The sequence below is a fragment of the Myotis myotis genome, unplaced genomic scaffold (genome assembly GCF_014108235.1).
Source record: "Myotis myotis isolate mMyoMyo1 unplaced genomic scaffold, mMyoMyo1.p scaffold_m19_p_2, whole genome shotgun sequence".
In the NCBI taxonomy this organism is placed as follows: domain Eukaryota; kingdom Metazoa; phylum Chordata; class Mammalia; order Chiroptera; family Vespertilionidae; genus Myotis; species Myotis myotis.
This window is the reverse complement of record NW_023416324.1, coordinates 80,628,857-80,650,256: the sequence shown is the minus strand read 5'-3', so window position 1 is coordinate 80,650,256 and position 21,400 is coordinate 80,628,857. Positions and strand designations below refer to the sequence as shown.

At 40.6% G+C, this 21,400-nt stretch overlaps 1 protein-coding gene across 4 annotated transcripts in view; it reads right to left on the bottom strand.

The window, feature by feature from the left end:
* The window catches only part of DTNBP1 (dystrobrevin binding protein 1), a 159,857-nt gene that overhangs the window by 95,812 nt on the left and 42,645 nt on the right, over window positions 1-21,400 (bottom strand). For all 4 annotated transcript variants that reach the window (XM_036348411.1, XM_036348409.1, XM_036348412.1 and 1 more), the window contains exon 6: window positions 4,402-4,534. In XM_036348411.1, the coding sequence (XP_036204304.1) occupies window positions 4,402-4,534 (133 nt within the window). The remainder of the gene's footprint in view (window positions 1-4,401; window positions 4,535-21,400) is intronic.

Here is a 21,400-nt window from a genome sequence, read left to right as displayed (position 1 = left end):
TGACCCCACACGCTAATCAGGAGCGGGGCTAGCCGGCCAACCGCCTGCAGCCCCTCCCCCCTGCTGGGCCTGGGTCAGGCCGGACTGCAACCATGCACAATTTCATGCACCGGGCTTCTAGTTTCTTCTTATAAAACTGTGTTTTCCCTTAGTGTTAACAGTTGCCTTTTTTTGCTCAGTTTTTAAAAAAGATACTTATCACTAATTCATTATCAAGCTCTCCATCAGAGCTTATAAAACTCCTCTCAATATGGTCAAGCAGATCAGACAATCTATTAGCTTCATTCACCCCCCCCCCCCCCCCCCCAGAAACACTGCTCCAGGAATCGCCCAGAAGAGTCTCCTGCTTCAGTCTGATGCTCTCCAGCCTGCTGAAACTTCTCTCCACCAGGTTCTGAGAATTCCCTTTGCTTCTTTTCTAAATTGGATGGATCCTCTTAGGGCAAGTCACCTCTTTTCTGTGTTCATCCTTCCTTCTTGGTTTACTCCTTTGTGTATAGAGTACATCCTCCAGCAGTTTCCTGGTAGTGTGCACATGAGCTAAATTTGAGCCTTTGTATGCCTGGAAATGACTATTTCCTTACACTTGATGAAAATTTTGCTAAGTATATATAAAGTAAGATAAAGTGAAAACCATTTTCAACTTCGTGTTGCCGAAAAGTTGAAGTTCTTTTGATTTTTAATCATTAATATAAGACCTTTGTAAAGGCTTTTTTTGATCTTTATTTCTAGAGTAGTAAAATTTAGAAAATTATGTATTTAAAATGGATCTTTATCCACTAATTTTTCCAAGTACTTGGTAGGCCCTTTCAAATTCATATCCTTCTGTTCTGAACAATTTTCTTGTATTATCCCTTTAATAAATTAGCTGTCCATTCTATTTGAGAATGAGGCACCAAAAAGTTGATTAGAAGTCATGTGCAGAGGTGTAGGGCTCATCATTAGAGGATGTTAAGATGCAGACCCAGCTGTTCATCAGAGAACTCCCCAAATGTCCTTACCTACAGGTTTTTTCTCTAAGGCTGGTCAGTTTCTCAGATGAGAACTCCAATATTCTGCATAGGAAATTTAAGTTTGGCTGCCAGAGTGAAAGAGGCTAAAGAGCCTCACTGTTTAATATGTAGACTTTCAGTTAATTCCTTTATTTTCAATACAGTAGTAGCTCAATCTTCCCTAAAATGTGTGCAGATTCTTCAAATCTGGAACCTCTTGGGTGCTACCGAACATCATTTAGTGAGCTAGGGTTGGGGTAATCATGTGGCTAAGCAGAAGACCAAGAGGTCTAACTTCTCCATATATGTACTTTCAACACCTTTTACCTTTTGAGGCTCATGGTGCCTTCAAATGCTGAGCCTTTCTGGAGTTCTGCGGGACACGTCACATGCTTCATGCCCTGTTCCCCTGTGCAGGTACCTGAGTCTCAGCTCAGGCTTCAGCCTCCTTGGCTCTGCTTAGTCAGCTTCCACTCGTCATCCACATTCTGCTTCTGGTCTTTTTGTTCTTGTGAATTATAATTTTTTAAAAGTTCTTTATTATCATTTTAGGGTTTTAGTAAAGATAGTGAAGTTCTGTATCAAGCAAAACTAATTTGGTGTCACTGCACTAACCTTCACCATATTCCCAGTTTTGATACCTCAAAATTGAGTAGAAGTAAATAAGAAAGAGCTTAAGATGTAAGGAAGACATCTTTGAATAGTAAATGTTGTACATGATTTATTACTTAAAAGATACTTTTTGATCTACATTTGACTGAATATAACTGCTCTTTCTCAGTGTTATCAACTCAAATTATTTCTACTGCAACCAATTATTAATCAGACAAATATATGTATTCATACATGTGGGTAGCTTGACTAAATAAATTTCTTCCAAAAGATAACTTTGAAAAAGATACTTCAACCCTGGCCGGTGTGTCTCCGTTGGTTGAACATCGTCCCATGCACCAAGAGGTCACCAATTTGATTTCTAGTCAAGACACATGCCCAGGTTGCAGGCTTGATCCCTGGTGGAGGGTGTACAGGAGGCAGCTGGTCAATGTTTCTCTTTCTCATCCATGTTCTTTCTCTCTCTCTCTCTCTCTCTTTCTCTCTCTCTCTCTCTCTCACTTCCTGTCTCTCTAAAATCAATAAAAACATATTTTCAAAAGAAGAAAGATACTTCATCCTCTTACATGGTGAATAAAATAAGTTAAGCATTTCAGAATGATTATAGTTTATAAATGTTATTAAGCAATGTTTCATATTCAGTATTTCTACTATTTGTGTTTAAGAAAGGCAAATTAATTTGAATTGAGAATTACCATTTATTCTGTAAGATAATGGGCCTGCTTTTATTTAGTCCTTTTAAAAAAACAACTGGATTATGTCTCTTATCTTCCATAATCCTATAAAACAGTATCATTATCTTTTTTACAGATAAAAAAGCCAAAGATAGGTCATTTGCAAAAGGTCATACAGGTAGCAAGTGGCTGAGAAGAAATTCAAGCTTAGATCTGCAAGGACTTTTCACAATAACCAAAACCAATTGTATTTCTGTTAATACTTTTGAATTAAATTAGTAGAAATCATTTCAGGATAAAAATATTTAAGTCACACATCTAAAATATTACTAAACAATTGAATGTAAAATACTTTGGAATTTATTGATATTTATTTTATAAAGATGCTATGAGAATTAACTCCCCAATGATGAATGCCAGGAATCTGCATTTTATATTATTATTTTATTTTTAATATATTTTTATTGATTTCAGAGAAGAAGGGAGAGGGAGAGAGAGATAGAAATATCAATGATGAGAATCATTGATCGGCTGCCTCCTGCTTGCCCCCCACTGCAATCCTGTAACCCAGGCATGTGCCCATATGCCCTTGATCAGAATTGAACCCAGGACCCTTCAGTCTGCAGGATGATGCTCTATCCACTGAGCCAAACCGGCTAGGGCAAGAATCTGAATTTTCAACATTCTTTCCAGGTGATTCTTATGACTCATTAACATTTAAGACCCATCCCTAGGGAAATATGGACCTGACTGAGAATTTTAGAAAACTCAGTTTTCATCTCTACCCCTCGACATTATTTTAGATACTTTATCACTGGGATAATCCACAATACCTACATTTTAGCTTCACTTTTAAATGTTTTTAAATCCTCACCCAAGGATATGTTTTTTGATTTTAGAGAAAGAGGGAAAGAGGGAGAGACGGACACAGGGGGAGAGGGGGAGAGGAGGATAGAGGGAGAGGAGGGAGAGAGAGAGGGATGTAGGGAGGAAGGAAGGGAGAAATGTGAAACAGAAACATCAATTGGTTGTCTCCCATACCCACCCCGACAGGGAATGGAACCGACAACCTAGGTATGTGCCTGACTGGAAATTGAACTCACAACCTTTAAGTGCAGAGACAACACTCCAACCAACTGAGTCACCTGGCCAGGGCTTAATTTCACTTTTTTTTACCTCTTATATGCCAGTGACCAGCACTTCCTGCCGGCAATCGATTCTTCCTACTGCTACACTCTAGAATCTAGATCCAGAACTACTCAATCTACTAATCATCTTAACATCAAAAGTATACTCTGACAAGACTGTCCTCATCCGCTCGCACCAAATCTACTCTTCAACCTCAGCAAAACTCCAATCTCATGGCTTCTGTTTTCTTTCATCTATCAACCCTCCTCTACTTCCTGCTCTGCCCAGATGACAATCTCAGGCACCCTCACCAGCTACTGTGGATCTCCCCATGGACTTCAGAGGACCCATTCTGCACCTTCCAACTCTTCCCACAATGTCACTGTACAAGTTGGCATGCCACTTGTACAGCAGGCTATTACCCTTAGGCCTCTCTTCCCTTTCCTGTTCAGGTCAGCCTAGTGATAATAATCCCTATAATAACTTTCACTTACAGAGCACTTACTGCATTTGATAACATTTACCTCATTTAATCCCCACAACAGCTCTGTGAGGCGGGTACATTATTATCCTCACTGCTATAAACTGGACATACTGAAGCTAAAACAGATGAAATAATTTGTTCTGGTAATTACTCTGGTAATAAAAAAGGAGAAAAGGCGGGGGTGGGGGGGAGGAAGCAGCTCAAGCATTCGCCACCTGGGGAAAACAAAGTCAAGGCAACAATTTCTTAGAAAGCTTTGCCCCACTACTCTGCACCCCTCCATTTTTCACTCTATCCTGTTTGTAGAATTCATCTTCATAAAATGGCAACAGATAATGAATGGTACCAAAAAATATACATATCCTGTTTTGGAAAGCTTATTAATAAGATTTATGTTTTGAAATGTTCTTTGTTTGTTTTTTTATCAGTCCAAACTTATAAAGAATAGCACATAAAGTACTGTGAAAAACTGAGATTGAAAATTAATATTGTGGCCATTTTTCAAACTCACCTCTTATTTTTCTTGTAATTTTCCAGTTGTTGGGACTGCGTGTGTTTGCATCTTTCTAATTCACACTGTGCACATAAATCCTCCAGATTCAGCAGGTGGTTTTCTACTTCCTCAAAACTAGTTTCTAAATGCACTGAAAATATATAAGATCAAAAGAACAAACATTAAAAATCAGAATCTTCAGTTATGGAGAAAAATATCCAAAAGTTAAAAGTTTAAACTGTTGCCATTGTTTTGCATTTACTTATATTCCTTATTAAACTTTCTTGAAGCAAAATAAAATACACTGACCAACATTAAAACATACTTCAAATTATCTTTTTTGAGTATATTTTTATATTTCAAATATTTTTAAGATATTTTAAGTGTTACTTCCATAACACTCTTTTAACCAGGATGATGAGGAAACAGTATCTTGATTAATCTAAAATTATATCATAATGATCCCACATACTACACATGAATAATCAATTTCAAATAATGAGAACACAGCAAAATATAACTAACACAAATTATACTGAACATAATGCAATATTTGAGATTTCATTACTTTAGTATTTGTTTTGCCCCATCATATCATATAATAAGTCTTCAGGGAACTGTAAGAGAAGTACAAATACTCAGTAAACATACTCAGTGTTGGTGGGAAGACACTCAGCTCTGTCTACCAGTCAATTAGTCTTTTGCTACTCTAATTTGCCTTTAGGCCACAGAGCTTTGCAGATTTATTGAAACATGGATATCATCTAGTCAAACCCTTCACTTAAAAGATTCAAGACCACCCTAGCCGGTTTGGCTCAGTGGATAGAGCATCGGCCTGCAGACTAAAGGGTCTCACGTTCGATTCCGGTCAAAGGCACATGCCTGGGTTGCGGGCTCGATCCCCAGTGTGGGGCATGCAGGAGGCAGCCAATCAATGATTCTCTCTTATCACTGATGTTTCTATCTCTCTCCCTCTCCCTTCCTCTCTGAAATGAATAAAAATATATTTTAAAAAAGATTCAAGATCAAAGCCTACAGAAATTAATTCAGCACGTTGCCCAAGGTCACCTAGCTAGTGAAGGGCAGTCAGGAATCAGAACTGAATCCCTCATACAGTACACTACAATTATTTATAATTGATAGGGTGCTAAATAAACTAAGACTTCACAGTTATAGGGGTGAGGACTGGATTTCTTAAACAGAAAAGTTTTAGAGGTCAATGATTTTAGAACTCAAACAGCATCATGGCAATTTACCTTGAGCACAAGGACTGTCTTTTCATCTTTGTATTCCAGTGTCCTTGTACTCAAAGAACTTAAAATAGAGAGTAGGCATATTTCAATGACAACACAGCCACAAAGACCTAGGTATAAGGTGCTGTGGGAACTCAAGGAGGGGCATCTAACACAGATGAGAGAGAAGGTGGGAGAGGCTCAACACAAGATCTGACTCCCACGTTGGGAAGTCACAGCCTTCCCATGGGGCAAGGGGCAGCAGTAAAGAAGCTGGCTGTGCAGTTTTCCAGTCTGTTTCACTGGGTAGATGCAATACAATTACAGTGTGTCAAATTCCTTCATTTACCCCTTGGATTTTCATATGCCCTTCTAAATTGTTTTCTAATCCTCACCTAAGGATATGTTTTTATTGATGAGAGAGAGAGAGAGAGAGAGAGAGAGAGAGAGAGAGAGAGAGAGAGAGAGAGAGAGAAACATCCATCAGTTGCCTCCTGTACGTACCCCAACAGGGGATGGAACCTGCAACCTAGGTATGTGCCCCTTCCAGGAATTGAACCCATAACCTTTTGATGACACTCAAACCAAGTGAGCCACCTGGCTAGGGCTCATATGACTCTCTTTTCCTTTTTCTTCTTTTTTTTTTTTTTGTAAGGTTTTTTTATTTGTTTTTTTTTGTGTGTGTACTGTTTGGAGAGAGAGAGGAAAGGATGGGAATAGAAAGATAGAAACATCTATGAGAAAGAAACATCGATTGGCTGCCTCCAAACGCCCCTTACTGAGGATCAAGCCAGCAACCAGGCATGTTTCCCAACCAGAATCAAACTGGTGACCTTTTGGTTGATGGGTCAATGCTCAATCACTGAACCACACCAGCTGAGCTCATATGACTTTCTAAAATAGCTTTTGTAGCATCTAGGCTACCAGCAAATTCCTCACATTTTAACTTGAGACTTTAGGTTTGATGACATGCAAATTCTGACCTGTTTTTAATTAATCTTTGTTTGATCCAAAGATTTATTAAATCCACATTCACATTTTCTAATATCCTAAATTTTAACTCTACTAAATCTCTATGCTTATAAAACCTCCTCTTACATTTGGTAGGGTCTAGGGCTTAAAGATATTGATTGGGGAGAGGCATAAAATTTCACTGAAAAGCAAAATATGATGACAAGTAGTTTAGCATTCCTCTTCAAAGACATTAGATACTGACTTTGATCATATTAATGTATCACTATAAACCACTGGCAAGTCTGGAAAAGTCTGATAACAATGCAATTCATAACAGTTTTGAATCTATCTTCAGGGGTCACATAAACCAGCTAATATATTCGATTACAGCAAGGCTAACCTGAAACAATTTGCAAAATCTAAATTTTAATCTATTAAAAATGTAACTAAGATTTTTAATAATGCCATACGTAGTATATAATAAGTTTATGTGGGGAAACAAGCAAAATGATGCAATTATACTAGTTGCTATTTAGATTTTTTGTGTCTATGTTAAATGTTAAAAAGACTGGGAGACTCGGCCTGGGAGGTAGTACTACTGGAACTGGGGAAGCAACATTCAGCCCATTCTGTGAAAACTGGTTTGACAGGTTTAAAAGATCCTAGACCTAGATAATAGGTTATTTAAAAGGCTATTTCACTTTGCTTATTGACAAGAACTGGAATAATTAAATTTATTATGGAATCCATTTAACTCCAAGCTATGCAGTGCCTTCATGTTATCCTTAGTACCATGCAGGTTGTCCTCAGCATAAAGGGGACTGGTTAAGAGTAGGGTTTGAGGCACAAAGACCACTAGGGGGTGCACCAAGAAAGCATAACAAAATGCGGAGACAAAGAAACAGGACAAAATTGTCAATGGAAGATATAGAGTTCAGAACCACACTTTTAAGGTCTCTCAAGAACTGTTTAGAAGCCGCCGATAAACTTAATGAGATCTACAAGAAAACTAATGAGACCCTCGATCTTATATTGGGGAACCAACTAGAAATTAAGCATACACGGACTGAAATAACGAATATTATACAGACTCCCAACAGCAGACCAGAGGAGCGCAAGAATCAAGTCAATGATTTGAAATGCGAGGAAGCAAAAACACCCAACCGGAAGGACGGAATGAAAAAAGAATCCAAATATGCGAGGATAGTGTAAGGAGCCTCTGGGACAGCTTCAAGCGTACCAACATCAGAATTACAGGGGTGCCAGAAGATGAGAGAGAGCAAGATATTGAAAACCTATTTGAAGAAATAATGACAGAAAACTTCCCCCACCTGGTGAAAGAAATGGACTTACAGGTCCAAGAAGCACGGAGAACCCCAAACAAAAGGAATCCAAAGAGGACCACACCAAGATACATCATAATTAAAATGCCAAGAGCAAAAGACAAAGAGAAAATCTTAAAAACAGCAAGAGAAAGAAACTCAGTTACCTACAAGGGAATACCCATACGACTGTCAGCTGATTTCTCAACAGAAACTTTGCAGGCCAGAAGGGAGTGGCAAGAAATATTCAAAGTGATGAATGCCAAGAACCTACAACCAAGATTACTTTATCCAGCAAAGCTATCATTCGGAATTGAAGGTCAGATAAAGAGCTTCACAGATAAGGAAAAGCTAAAGGAGTTCATCACCACCAAACCAGCATTATATGAAATGCTGAAAGGTATCCTTTAAGAAGAGGAAGAGGAAGAAAAAGGTAAAGATACAAATTATGAACAACAAATATGCATCTATCAACAAGTGAATCTAAGAATCAAGTGACTAAATAATCTGATGAACAGAATGAACTGGTGATTATAATAGAATCAGGGACATAGAAAGGGAATGGACTGACTATTCCTGGGGGGGAAAGGGGTGTGGGAGATGCGGGAAGAGACTGGACAAAAATCGTGCACCTATGGGTGAGGACAGTGGGTGGGGAGTGAGGGGAGTTATGGTGGGGGGGGGGGGGGGAAGAGGAACAAATGTAATAATCTGAACAATAAAGATTTAATTAAAAAAAAAAAAAGAGTAGGGTTTGAATCACAAGCTTGGAAACCCAGCTCTGCCCTCTACAGATGAGGTGAGGTGAGGTGAGATGCCTCATCACTGAAAAGAGAGCTAACAATACACATCTTGCTAAGTTTTCCAAAGGGTTCAGCAAGGGAAAGTATGTAAAGTAGCTAATTTAGCACTTGGCAGTAATTAAATAATTAATGGCCGACTATAAAAAATGCAGAGAAAATTTTTTATAAAGATTAAATAAGTTTTGTAAAAGTCATTTAAAACTAATAATTTTGAGACCAGTAATGATCATGTTGTAAATGACACCTGTGCATCTAACACTCCAAAATATCAGTAAAATTTTCGTTTTTTCTGACAAACTTATGTACTTGTAAATTATACTCAAGGCTTTGTTCTGATACCTAAGACCCCTTATTCTTAAAAGTGAGAGGGGTTATATTCCAAATTATTTTTCTAAAAAGAAAATATATAATGGAGTCAATTATATTTGAAAATGTATACATTCTTTCCACCATTTTTTTTGGACAGATGGCAATTTCCATTTAAAGTCTAGCTCTGTTGGTTGATTACAGAGCTAATGAGGCCAGGAACTCTAATAAGTTAATCCATTGGCAGGTCAATTAACTTCTCATGTTCTAGGTACAAATTGACCTTGCTGGCCTAATTCACTTCTGTTAATAAAATGTGAACCAGGTGAAAACATATGAATAGTTTAGTACCAACTACTAACAAGAAAGAAAGGAACAAACCACATGTCCTTCTGAATAGGCCAACAGCATCATGTTCTTGTGTCAAAGAGCAAATTTAGATTTAAAATGCTTGGGACAGTCAGCCTTAGCTGGTATGCTCAGTGGTTAGAGCATAATCTGGTGCACCTAAGGGTCGCAGGTTTGATTTCCAGTCAGGGCACATACCCAGGATGCAGATGTATCCCTGGTTGGGGGAGGTAGGGAGCGTATTGGAGGCAACCGATACATATTTCTCTTTCTTTCTCTTTCTCTTATCCCCCCACCACCTCCCACTCCCAGCCCCACCCAACTTCCTCTCTCTCTAGAATTAATGAAAGAAACAATCTCAGGTGAGGATTTAAAAAAAAAAATGCTGGGGATAGTCAGTGGTCATTTTATTGCTACCACCAAATTCATATTTATGTTCTCCCCTTTAAAAAGTTTCAAAGGCAGAGAACCAAGATGGTGGTGTAGGTAAATGCTGGAACTTGCTGCCTGCCTCCCACAACCACATCAAAATTACAACTAAAATACATCACTCAGAACTGCCAGAAATCTAACTGAATGGAAGTCCTACAACTAAAGAAGTAAAGAAGAAAGCACACTGAGACTGGTAGGAGGGGTGGAGGTGTGGAATGGGCTGGTCCAACACCCATGTGTGGCATTTCTTTAATCGAGAGAGAGATCCTGGCTGTAGGAGATCCCAACCTCACACCAGACTCGAGCCTAGGATTCCAGAATTGGGAAGAGAAGTCCCATAACTGCAGGCTGTAAAAACCAGCAGGGACACAGAGGCTGCTAGAGTCCCAGGTGTTCCTCTTAAAGGCTCCACACACAAATTTACATGGTCCTGCTTTCTCTGAGCTCCAGCACCGCTGGGTAGCAGCTTTGGGGAAATCCAGGGATATATGGGGAGGAATTGGATTGTCTGGCACTAGGGCAGGAACTCAGGGGCAGCTTTCTCCCTGACAGGGGTGCTCGCAGTGGTCATTGTTCCTGTGCTGGGACCTCCCCAGTCAGAGAGATTACTGGCAGCCATATCTGAGTTTCCATCAGCATGGCCCACACTGTTCATTCTGCCCTGGTGATTCCCTGAGACCCCCGCCCCATCCAAGCTGGACCCCCACACAAATTGTTTGCAGCTGCTTTTCCATATGAATGGCCTGTCCTGGCTCAGGCTTCAGACTTTAAAATCCCTTAAATAAGCAGTAGCTGGACTCAGTGTGCCCCAAACCTGTCAATAAAAGGCCCAAGACTTGGCACTATCACCAGCCTGCCTTACTTCACAGCTGGGCCTTGCCTGGGCACTTCCTAGTCCAATATAAGTAGCAGCCATCTGCAGAGCTCTCTGTAGCTCCTGCCAGGTGGTCCCAGGCAGTGGCTGACTTTGCACCTCCTGGGATGTCCCAGAGCCAGTGCACCCAGTGGATAGCTTCAGACCATACCAGATTACAACTCTACATATCCACAAGCAACACACTCAAAGGGTAGACTCAGTGAGCACCAAAGCCCTACTGAAGCAAGTCTTGTTCCATAGGGGTGTCTCTTGCATAGCAGCTCTTCCATTGTAAATGCTGGTCCTCAAAGCCAATTGGCATGGAGGCCAATTCCTGCCAGTGACACCAACAGCAATCAAGGCTCAACTACAAGACTGTGCACACAGCCCACATAGGGGCACACCTAGGGAGCTTAGCTCAGCTGACTGGGGAGTCTGAGCCACTGGGACCTACAGGACACCTATTACACAAGACCACTCTACCAATTCCAGGAGACATAAGAGCTCTACTTAATACATAGAAACAGAAGAGGTGCTCCTGAGTAGAAACTAAGATGGCGGCATAGGTAAACACCGGGAAATTGCCGTCTCACACAACAATTGAAAATTACCACAAAGGACAGAGCAAACATCATCCAGAACAACAGGAAGGCTGGCTGAGTGTAAATTCTACAACTAGAAGGAAAGAAAAGCACGCTGAGAGCCAGAGGAGCTGCAGAGGTGAAGTGCAGAGGTACAAGTGCAGAGGTACGGCGGCTCACGCGCGCGCGGAAAGGGGGTGGCACCTGAGGACGCAGTTGTCTTTTTGAATCACAAGCTCCCGACTGCTCTGAACTCCAGTTCCGGGAAGTCTCTGGGGGCCCAGGACTCATACGGGGAGAAGCTGGTCTGTCCGGCAGCGGGTGAACTTGAAGGCGGCTTTCCCTCAGAGGTGCTTGCAGCAATTAGCGGGTCACTGAGACCCGCGACTCCGGGCGGAGAATCAGCCATAGCTCCTTGATCCGCCCTTTGATTCCCTGAGACCCTGCCCCACCCAGGCTGCGGCAGAGGCTTTTGCATGTGAATGTACCTAACTGCAGCTGAGCCAGGCAGACCCGGAACTTCCAAGAGAAGGCCCAAGGCCCCGCAGCGGCTTGCATTGCTTCACAGCTGAGCCTCTTCGTGGCTCCTGCTGTGTGGCCTCAGGCAGAGGCTGAATTAGCACCTCCTTAGATCCAGGAGCCACTGTACCCAGTGGTCAGAGGGGGACCATCCAGCTTGCAACTCCTCAGATCCATAAGGGACACACTCAGGGAGCAGACTCAGTGAGCACCAAAGCCCCATTGAAGCAAGTCTTGCCCCAGAAGGGTGTCTTCAGCACAGAAGTTCTCCCACTTTAGACACAGCTGATTCTCACAGCCAATTGGCCTGGAGGTCAATTCCTCCCAGTGATCCTACAACAACCAAGGCACCAAGAGTGCACCAAGAGTGTCCACCCCAGGTAACTGGGGAGGCTGAGCTACTGGGCCCTACAGGACACCTGGCGCACAGGGCCACTCTATCAACACAGGGAAGCTGCCAAAATGCGGAGACAAAGAAACAGGTCACAAATGGCAGAAATGGAGGAAAGCAAACGATTGGATATAGAGTTCAAGGCCACGTTTATAAGGTTTTTCAAGAATTTTATGGAAACCGCCGATAAATTTAATGAATCCCTCAATAAGTATAGTGAGACCATGGAGGACATGAAAAAGGACCAACTAGAAATTAAGCATACACTGACTGAAATAAAGAATAATTTACAGAGATCCAGCAGCAGACAAGAGGATCCCAAGAATCAAGTCAAAGATTTGAAATACAAAGAAACAAAAAATACCCAACCGAAAAAGAAAAAAGAAAAGAGGTTCCAAAAATATGAAGATAGTATAAGGAACCTCTGGGACAACTTCAAGCGTACCAACATCAGAATTATAGGGGTACCAGAAGGAGAGAGAGGGCAAGATATTGAAAACCTTTTTGAAGAAATAATGACAGAAAACTTCCCCTACCTGGTGAAAGAAATGGACTTACAAGTCCAGGAAGCGCAGAGAACCCCAAACAAAAGGAATCCAAAGAGGACCACACCAAGACACATCATAATTAAAATGCCAAGAGCAAAAGATAAAGAGAGAATCTTAAAAGCAGCAAGAGAAAGACAGTCAGTTACCTACAAGGGAGTACCCATACGACTGTCAGCTGATTTCTCAACAGAAACCATGCAGGCCAGAAGAGAGTGGCAAGAAATATTCAAAGTGATGAATAGCAAGAACCTGCAACCAAGATTACTTTATCCAGCAAAGCTATCATTAAGAACAGAAGGTCAGATAAAGAGCTTCACGGATAAGAAAAAGCTAAAGGAGTTCATCACCACCAAACCAGCATTATATGAAATGCTGAAAGGTATTCTTTAAGAAGAGGAAGAAGAAAAAGGAACTCTTACCATTTGCCACAGCATGGATGGAACTGGAGAGCGGATAAATACCACAGGATCTCACTCATTTGTGGAATATAATGAACAACATAAACTGATGAACAAGGACTGATCCAGAGACGGAGAGGCATTGATTGGACTGTCGGGACTTGGAGGGAAGGTAGGGGAGGGTGGGGGTAAGGGGGAAAGATCAACCAAAGGACTTATATGCAAGCATATAGGCCTAATCAATGGACATGGACAACGGGGGGGTGAGGGCATGAGCGGGGGTGGGGGGTGGGGGGGTAGAGGGTAACGTGGGGACAAGGACACATATGTAATATCTTAATCAATAAAAAATATATTAAAAAAATACATAGAAACAAACACAGGGAAGTAGCCAAAATGTGGGGACAAAGAAACATGTTACAAATGAAAGAAATGGAAGCAAGCAAGCTACTGGATACAGAGTTCAAAACAATGATTACAAGGTTACTCAAGGATCTGAATGAGAGCTTCAAGAGACTTAGTGAGACTTTCAAGAATCTTAGTGAGAATGTCAAAGACCTAAAAAAAGACCACTCAGATATTAAGCCTACACTAACTGACATCCTATATAATAAAAGGCTAATATGCAAATTGTCCCCTCAGGAGTTCGACTGACCAGGAGTTCGACCACTCATATGACATGCGCTGACCACCAGGGGGCGGCACGGAATGAAGGAAGGCCTCGGCTAGCAGCTGGCAGCCAAGGGAAGGAAGGCCCCGATTGTCCCTCATCACCGGCCAGGCCTAGGGACCCTACCCATGCACAAATTTTGTGCATTGGGCCTTTAGTAAAGAATAATTTACAGGGATTCAACAGTAGAGGGTTCCAAGAATCAAATCAATGATTTGGAATATGAGGAAGCAAAAAACACCCAATCAGAAGAGCAAAAAGAAAAAAGAATAAAAAATCATGAAGATAGTTTAAGGATCCTCTGGGACAACCCCAAGCATACCAATATTCGCATTATGGGGGTGCCAGAAGGAAAAGAGAGAGCAAGATATTGAAAACCTATTTGAAGAAATAATGACAGAAAAACTCCTCTACCTGGTCAAAGAAATAGACTTACTAGTCCAGGAAGCACAGAGAGTCCCAAACAAGAGGAACCCAAAGAAGCTCACACCAAGACAGAGCATAATGAAAATGCCAACGGTTAAAGACAAAGAGAGAATCTTAAAAGTAGCAAGAAAAAAGCAGTTAGTTACCTAGAAGGGAGTGCCCATATAACTTCCAGCTGATTTCTCAACAGAAACTATGCAGGCCAGAAGGGAGTGGCAAGAAATATTCAAAGTGATGAATAGGAAGGACCCTACAACCAAAATTACTCTACCCAGCAAAGCTATCATTTAGAATTGAAGGTCAGATAAAGAGCTTCACAGACAAGTAAAAGCAAAGGAGTTCATCACACCAAATCAGTACCTCATGAAATGTTGAAGGGTATTCTTTTCTTTTTTTTAAGTTTTTATTGATTTTTATTTATTTATTTATTTTTTTAGAGAGAGAGGAAGAGAGGGGGATAGAGAGAGAGTAATGTCAATGAGAGAGACATATCATCAATCGGCTGCCTCCTGCATGCACCCCCACTGGGGATTGAGCCTGCAATCCAGGCATGTGCCCTGACCGGGAATCAAACCCACCACACCTCTTGGTTCCTGGGTTGGATGCTCAACCACTGAGCCATGCCTGCCGGGATGAAGGGTATCCTTTTTTTTTTTTTTTTTTAATCCTCACCCGAGGATATTTTTCCATTGATTTTTAGGGAGAGTGGAAGAGAGAGGGAAAGACAGAGAGAAACATTTATGTGAGAGGAACACATCAACTGGTTGCCTTCTGCACGAGCCCCAACCAGGGCCTGGGCCGGGAAAGAGCCTGCAACCAAGGTACGTACCCTTGACCAGAATCGAACCCAGGACCATTTGGTCCACAGGCCAATGCTCTATCCACTGAGCCAAAGAGGCTAGGGCTTCAAGGGTATTCTTTAAGAAGGGGAAGAAAAAGAAGAAGAAGAGGAGGAGTAGGAAGGAGAAGGGAGGGGGAAGGGAGATGGAGAAGAAAAGATAAAAAATATGAACAATAAAATGGCAATAAATATGTATCTATCAACAACTGAATATAAAAATCCAAATAAATGAACAAGAAATCTAATGAACAAAACAAAGTGATGAATAAAATATAATCAGAGGCATGGAAACATGAAACCAAGTAGACAAAATTCAGAGAGAAGCAGGTATGAGGGCAGAAAGAGATTAACCAAAGATCTTATATGCATATATGCATTACCTATGGACACAGACAACAGGGTGGTGAAGGCCGGGGAGGGAGCAGATGGAGGGGGGCTATAGGGGGAGGAAGAGGGACATCTGTAATACTCTCAACAATAAAGATTTTAAAAAAAATAAAAATAAGCAAAAAGTTTCAAAGGTTCGCAAGTACTTGAAGAATCCAGTTTAACTGCTTAGCTTAGCATTCAGGAACCTATCATCCCTGGCCAGAACCTACTTTTCCTATCTCACTATGACTTTGCTTCAGGACTCATTATTCCCAGAATAGTCCTGCCTGCCCCTGAGATGCCCCTGCTTGCCTCCACTAGCCAACCTGAGTTCCCTTCTCAGGCTCAGGTCAGTGCTATCCCCTCCTCCAGCCCCCAGAGCTCTCTTCCTCTTCTGTGCTTCCATGTATCTTTGAACCTATATAGGCTCACATTCTAACTTACATTATACGTCTACTTGTGTACTATCATTTCTCTCAGGAAGTAGAAAGGGTCTTAAAGGCAACAACTGTATTTTTGCATCTTGTATCCCCTAATACCTAGTCTGTTGAATTGAATTAAGAATGATTTCTGGTGGCAGAATGAGTCTAACATTCTTAAGTAAAATAATAACCAAAAAAGCAAATCTATGATTCATGTTCATCTAATTTATGCTAAATTTTGTAAAAGGACAAATTAATCACAGGAAGAGAACTTAGATATTATGATATTTTGTTATTAATGTGTCAAACCAGCCCCTTTTATCAGTAAGTTAAAGCAGTAGAAGCAAAGGAATTTTCCATTTTAACTCTTAACAGGCTGAAATTAGTAATAAAATATAGGAGAACTATATTGACAAAAATAAATTTTCTTTCCTTTATACATTAAAAACTTTAAAAATTTATTTAAATAATAACTACAACCATTTATATGAAGTACATTCTGAATATTTTATATTGCGTTTTAATGGTCATAAGTTAATTTCCCTGTCACAACCTACTCATTTCCTATTACAAAATGAGTTACATCTATGAGTAAATTTGGTAACCAAATTTATGTATGTACATAAAACACTAGCAGGCCTCCATGGACACAAATACACCTTTATAAGAAGCTCAGATCTCACCATTTTGCTCACTGTAACAACAACATATGTCTCATTTAGTGATCAGTGGAGAAGATCGCTGGAATTTATTGTGAAAAGCCATTTGGGAATGCCTGACAGCTGTGTGGGAAAGAGCTTCACAAATCTTTGTGAGAAGGCTATCCCAGAGGAAGGGTGATTCTGTTTGGAATTTTTCTTCGAGCCATTTGTTTCAAATATTATTATATGTAGTGTAACCATTGATATATGAAAAATGAAGCAGCATGCTAAACCTAATAATTTAACACTCAATGAGCACTTTTCTAACAAAAATAATTAGCCTCAAGGAACAAAAAAATCTTCTTTAACTACAAATCCATAGGTCACAGAGGCCAGGTACTGAAAGACCACAAGATTCTTCAAATGCTTACATTACTCTTTTATCTAATACGGTAATCCAGTAATGATGGTATGGTAATAAGTGAATTAACCTACAAAAGTCATTATTAAACAAATTAGATCATTTAGTACACTACAAGTATCAAAGAGGGTTAATGTGCTTCTTAAAGGGGTTAATCTCAGAAAGTAACCTGGACAAAAGATAATCTAGTTCATGAAACACAGAGCTGTGACAGTCTCTCTGCTAAATGCTCTCTCAGATTCTGTATAGAAGAAAGCAAAACAATATTATATCAGGTTAGGTCAGATTTTTAAAAAGCTACAAGTTCATTTTCTTACAGCACTTTGTTATTTATAAACTAACAGAATCTACTGTTTAGATTAAGGTAAGTCTTTTTAAAGTAGGTCATAAAAAATAAACTAGGCAATAGAGAAAATTCAGTTTAAACTCCATAGGTTAAATTTCAATAAAGGAATAGGATTTGACTACCCTCTAGTGGAAGTTCAAGAGAATTCAATAAATACTTTTGAAACATTACAGTCATTTTATGATAAACACAGAATGAGAAAGTATATAGAATCTAGACAACATTCCATTTATCCTCCCAATGCACAGAAGACTACATTGTTCATCTCATCACACTTCATTCTGTGGTTTTGCATTCAAAACTATTTTGCAGGACAAGCTAAATTGCATAACACCCATCCAAGTACTCTGTCAAAGAACAATGGATTTGTAAATTTGTAAAGGCTAGATAAACTCCCACTAGAATCTGAGCGCCTTGATGGCAGACTCCCTGTCTTGCTCACTGCTGTATCCCCAAAGTCTACAAGCAGCACATGACTCTCAACAGATGCCTAATATGTGTGGGCACTCTACTGAGTGCTTTACATCTGTCATTTGACCCTACAAATACCCTATGAGGCAGGTAAGGTACTCTCATCCTCATTCTGCAGATGAAGAAACTAAAGTGTGGAGCACTTAAGAAACCTGCCTGACATTTCACAGAAAGAAGTTGTGGGATTGGGATCCAAATCTAGATCTACGAGTTAGTTTATAGCCCTTATTTTCCAGTTCCCAGCATACCTTTATATTTTAATGACTAGCTTTATATTACACAGGCTTTTATAAACTGGATGGATCACACCCCATTAAAAAACAACCAACATGAATGGGTTATCCATTCTTACTTAACAATTCCTGAGGGATTAAGTAATCAGGCATTATATTAAAGCCATAGGATAATGAAGCTAAAGCATCATCAAAGGTCCAAATTGCTCACATCATATAAAGCCTTTACTCTTTAATAAAAGCAGACTCACTAGAGAACAGAGTTAAGTAGCCTGGCAAATGGAGGGTATTAGATACAACGGTGAAAAGGTAAAAAGTTCAAAGAAGTTAAGGGAATCTTGTGACAAAACATAGATTAGTTATTATTTTTTTCTAAGTTATTTTTATTTTTTACTATTGCCTTATAATATTACATCAGGGTACTCAGGTGATAAGAGATATGTTGAGGCTACCAAAAAAATAAAATAATACAATATTTGAGCTAATATTTAAAACACGAAGTGCTTCTAGTACCTAATAATGATGCATAAATTCATCAAAATGAATTCATAAATTATATTGATACTAGAGGCCCAGTACACGGATTTGTGCACATTGAAAGGAAATTAATTAGAAGAAATATTTTAATATCGCTATTCACACTTTCTCTATAATAGAGAAACCAAGATGGCAGCATAGGTAAACACCGGAAATTGCTGCCTCCCACAACAACTTGAAAAACACAACTAAAAGATGGAACGGACATCATCCAGAACCACAGGAAGGCTGGCTGAGTGGAAATTCTACAACTAGAAGGAAAGAGAAAAGCATACCGAGACTCGGTGCGGGAGTAAAATACAGAGGTACAGAGACACATGCGGAGAGGGCTGGCGGCTGAGGACACGGTTGTCTTTTTCAATCGGGAGGGAGTCTCAAGCTCTGAGCTCCAGTTCCAGGCGAGTCTCTGGGGACCCAGACTTATACGGGAGAAACTGGACTATCTGGCATTGGTCGGAACTCGAGGGCAGCTTTCTCTCGGAGGTGCTTGCAGCGATTGCTGGGACACTGAGAAGCAGGGCCTCTGAGGGCAGGACTGAGAGCAGCCATAACTGCTCACTCCGCCCTGTTGATCCCCTGGGACCCTGCGCCGCCCAAGCCCTGCACAGAGGCTTTTGCATATGAAAGGCCTGGCCCTTTGCAATCTGATAATTACTTAACAAACTGCAGCTGGCCCAAAGCCCCAGGACAACTTGCATTGCTTCACAGCTGGCTCCTGCTGGGTAGCCTCAGGCAAAGGCTAGATTAGCACCTCCTTAGAGATCCAGGAGCCAGTGTGCCCAGAGGTCAGAGTGGGACCATCCAGATTGCAGCTCCTTGGATCCATAAAGGACACACTCAGAGGGCAGACTCAGTGAGCACCAAAGCCCCATTGAAGCAAGTCTTGCCCTGGAGGGGTGTCTCCAGCACAGAAGTTCTCCCATTGCAGACACAGCTGATTCTCACAGCCAATTGGCCTGGAGGTCAATCCCTCCCAATGTTACCTACAACAATCAAGGCTTAACTACAACAAGACTGTACACAAAGCCCACAAGGGGGTGCACCAAGAGTGTCTACCTCAGGTAATTGGGGAGGCTGAGCCACTGGGCCCTATAGGACACCTAGCACAGAAAGCCACTCTATCGACACAGCAAAGCATAAAAAAATGCGGAGACAAAGAAACAGGACACAAAAGGCAGAAATGGAGGAAAGCAAACTACTGGATATAGAGTTCAAAACCACACTTTTAAGGTTTTTCAAGAATTTTCTAGAAACTGCCGATAAATTTAGTGAGACCCTTGATAAATGTAGTGAGACCCCTGAAGATATGAAAAAGGGCCAACTAGATATTAAACATACACTGACTGAAATAAAGAATATTATACAGACTCCCAACAGCAGACAAGAGGATCGCAAGAATCAAGTCAAAGATTTGAAATATGAAGAAGCAAAAAACACCCAACCAGAAAAGCAAAATGAAAAAAGAATCCAAAAATACGAAGATAGTCAAGAAGCCTCTGGGACAGCTTCAAGCGTACCAACATCTGAATTATAGGGGTGCCAGAAGATGAGAGAGAGCAAGATATTGAAAACCTATTTGAAGAAATAATGACAGAAAACTTCCCCTACCTGGTGAAAAAAATAGACTTACAAGTCCAGGAAGCGCAGAGAACCCCAAACAAAAGGAATCCAAAGAGGACCACACCAAGATACATCATAATTAAAATGCCAAGGGCAAAAGACAAAGAGAGAATCTTAAAAGCAGCAAGGGGAAAACAGTCAGTTACCTACAAGGGAGTACCCATACAACTGTCAGCTGATTTCTCAACAGAAACTTTGCAGGCCAGAAGGGAGTGGCAAGAAATATTCAAAGTGATGAATACCAAGAACCTACAACCAAGATTACTTTATCCAGCAAAGCTATCATTCAGAATTGAAGGTCAGATAAAGAGCTTCACAGATAAGAAAAAGCTAAAGGAGTACATCACCACCAAACCAGCATTATATGAAATGCTGAAAGGTATCCTTTAAGAAGAGGAAGAAGAAGAAAAAGGTAAAGATACAAACTATGAACAACAAATACACATCTATCAACAAGTGAATCTAAAAACCAAGTGAATCAATAATCGGATGAACAGAATAAACTGGTGATTATAATAGAATCAGGGGCATAGAAAGGGAGTGGACTGACTATTCTTGGGGGGGAAAGGGGTTTGGGGGATGTGGGAAGAGACTGGACAAAAATCGTGCACCTATGAATGAGGACAGTGGGGGGGCGGTGAGGGCAGAGGGTGGGGTGGGAAACAGGTGGAGGGGAGCTATGGGGGGAAAAAGAGGAACAACTGTAGTAATCTGAACAATAAAGATTTAATTTAAAAAAAAACACAGGCATGCGATTGGTGCTGAGAGCTTTATATATACAGATAAACTTGCTTAATTAGACCTGCTTTCTGATTTAGCTAAACTTTTCCAGCCCAGTGAAGTACCCCAACTTCTCTTTCAGGTAATTGTCAGCAACACAGCAATATATGTCAACAAGAAGCAGACTATTATTGTAGATCATGCAGGGAGAACAAAGCATAAAATGTTTAACTGCAGCAGTGTTTGACTATATTCTGTGCACTGAGAAAACCTGAAGTCATTTTGAAGTTCCACAATTTCTTACTTATTTTCAGTCAGGTCAAGTTTCTAAACTTTCTACATCTTTGTTTCCCAGCTAATGAAAAGAAAATAGGATTTTACCGAGTCTCCTATCTACCTACTCCAGGACTTCCGTGAGGATCAAATGAAATGAGGCACATGAAAACGCTTCACAGACATTTGTTTAAAGTGTAAAATGTTTGCACCTGGCTACAAAGCAAGTCATGTTCCTGGGCTGAAGAAAATCCAGGGAGGCTAGTTGCTAGGGCAGCCGTGGGCAAACTACGGCCCGCGGGCCAGATCCGGCCCATTTGAAATGATTAAAACCAAA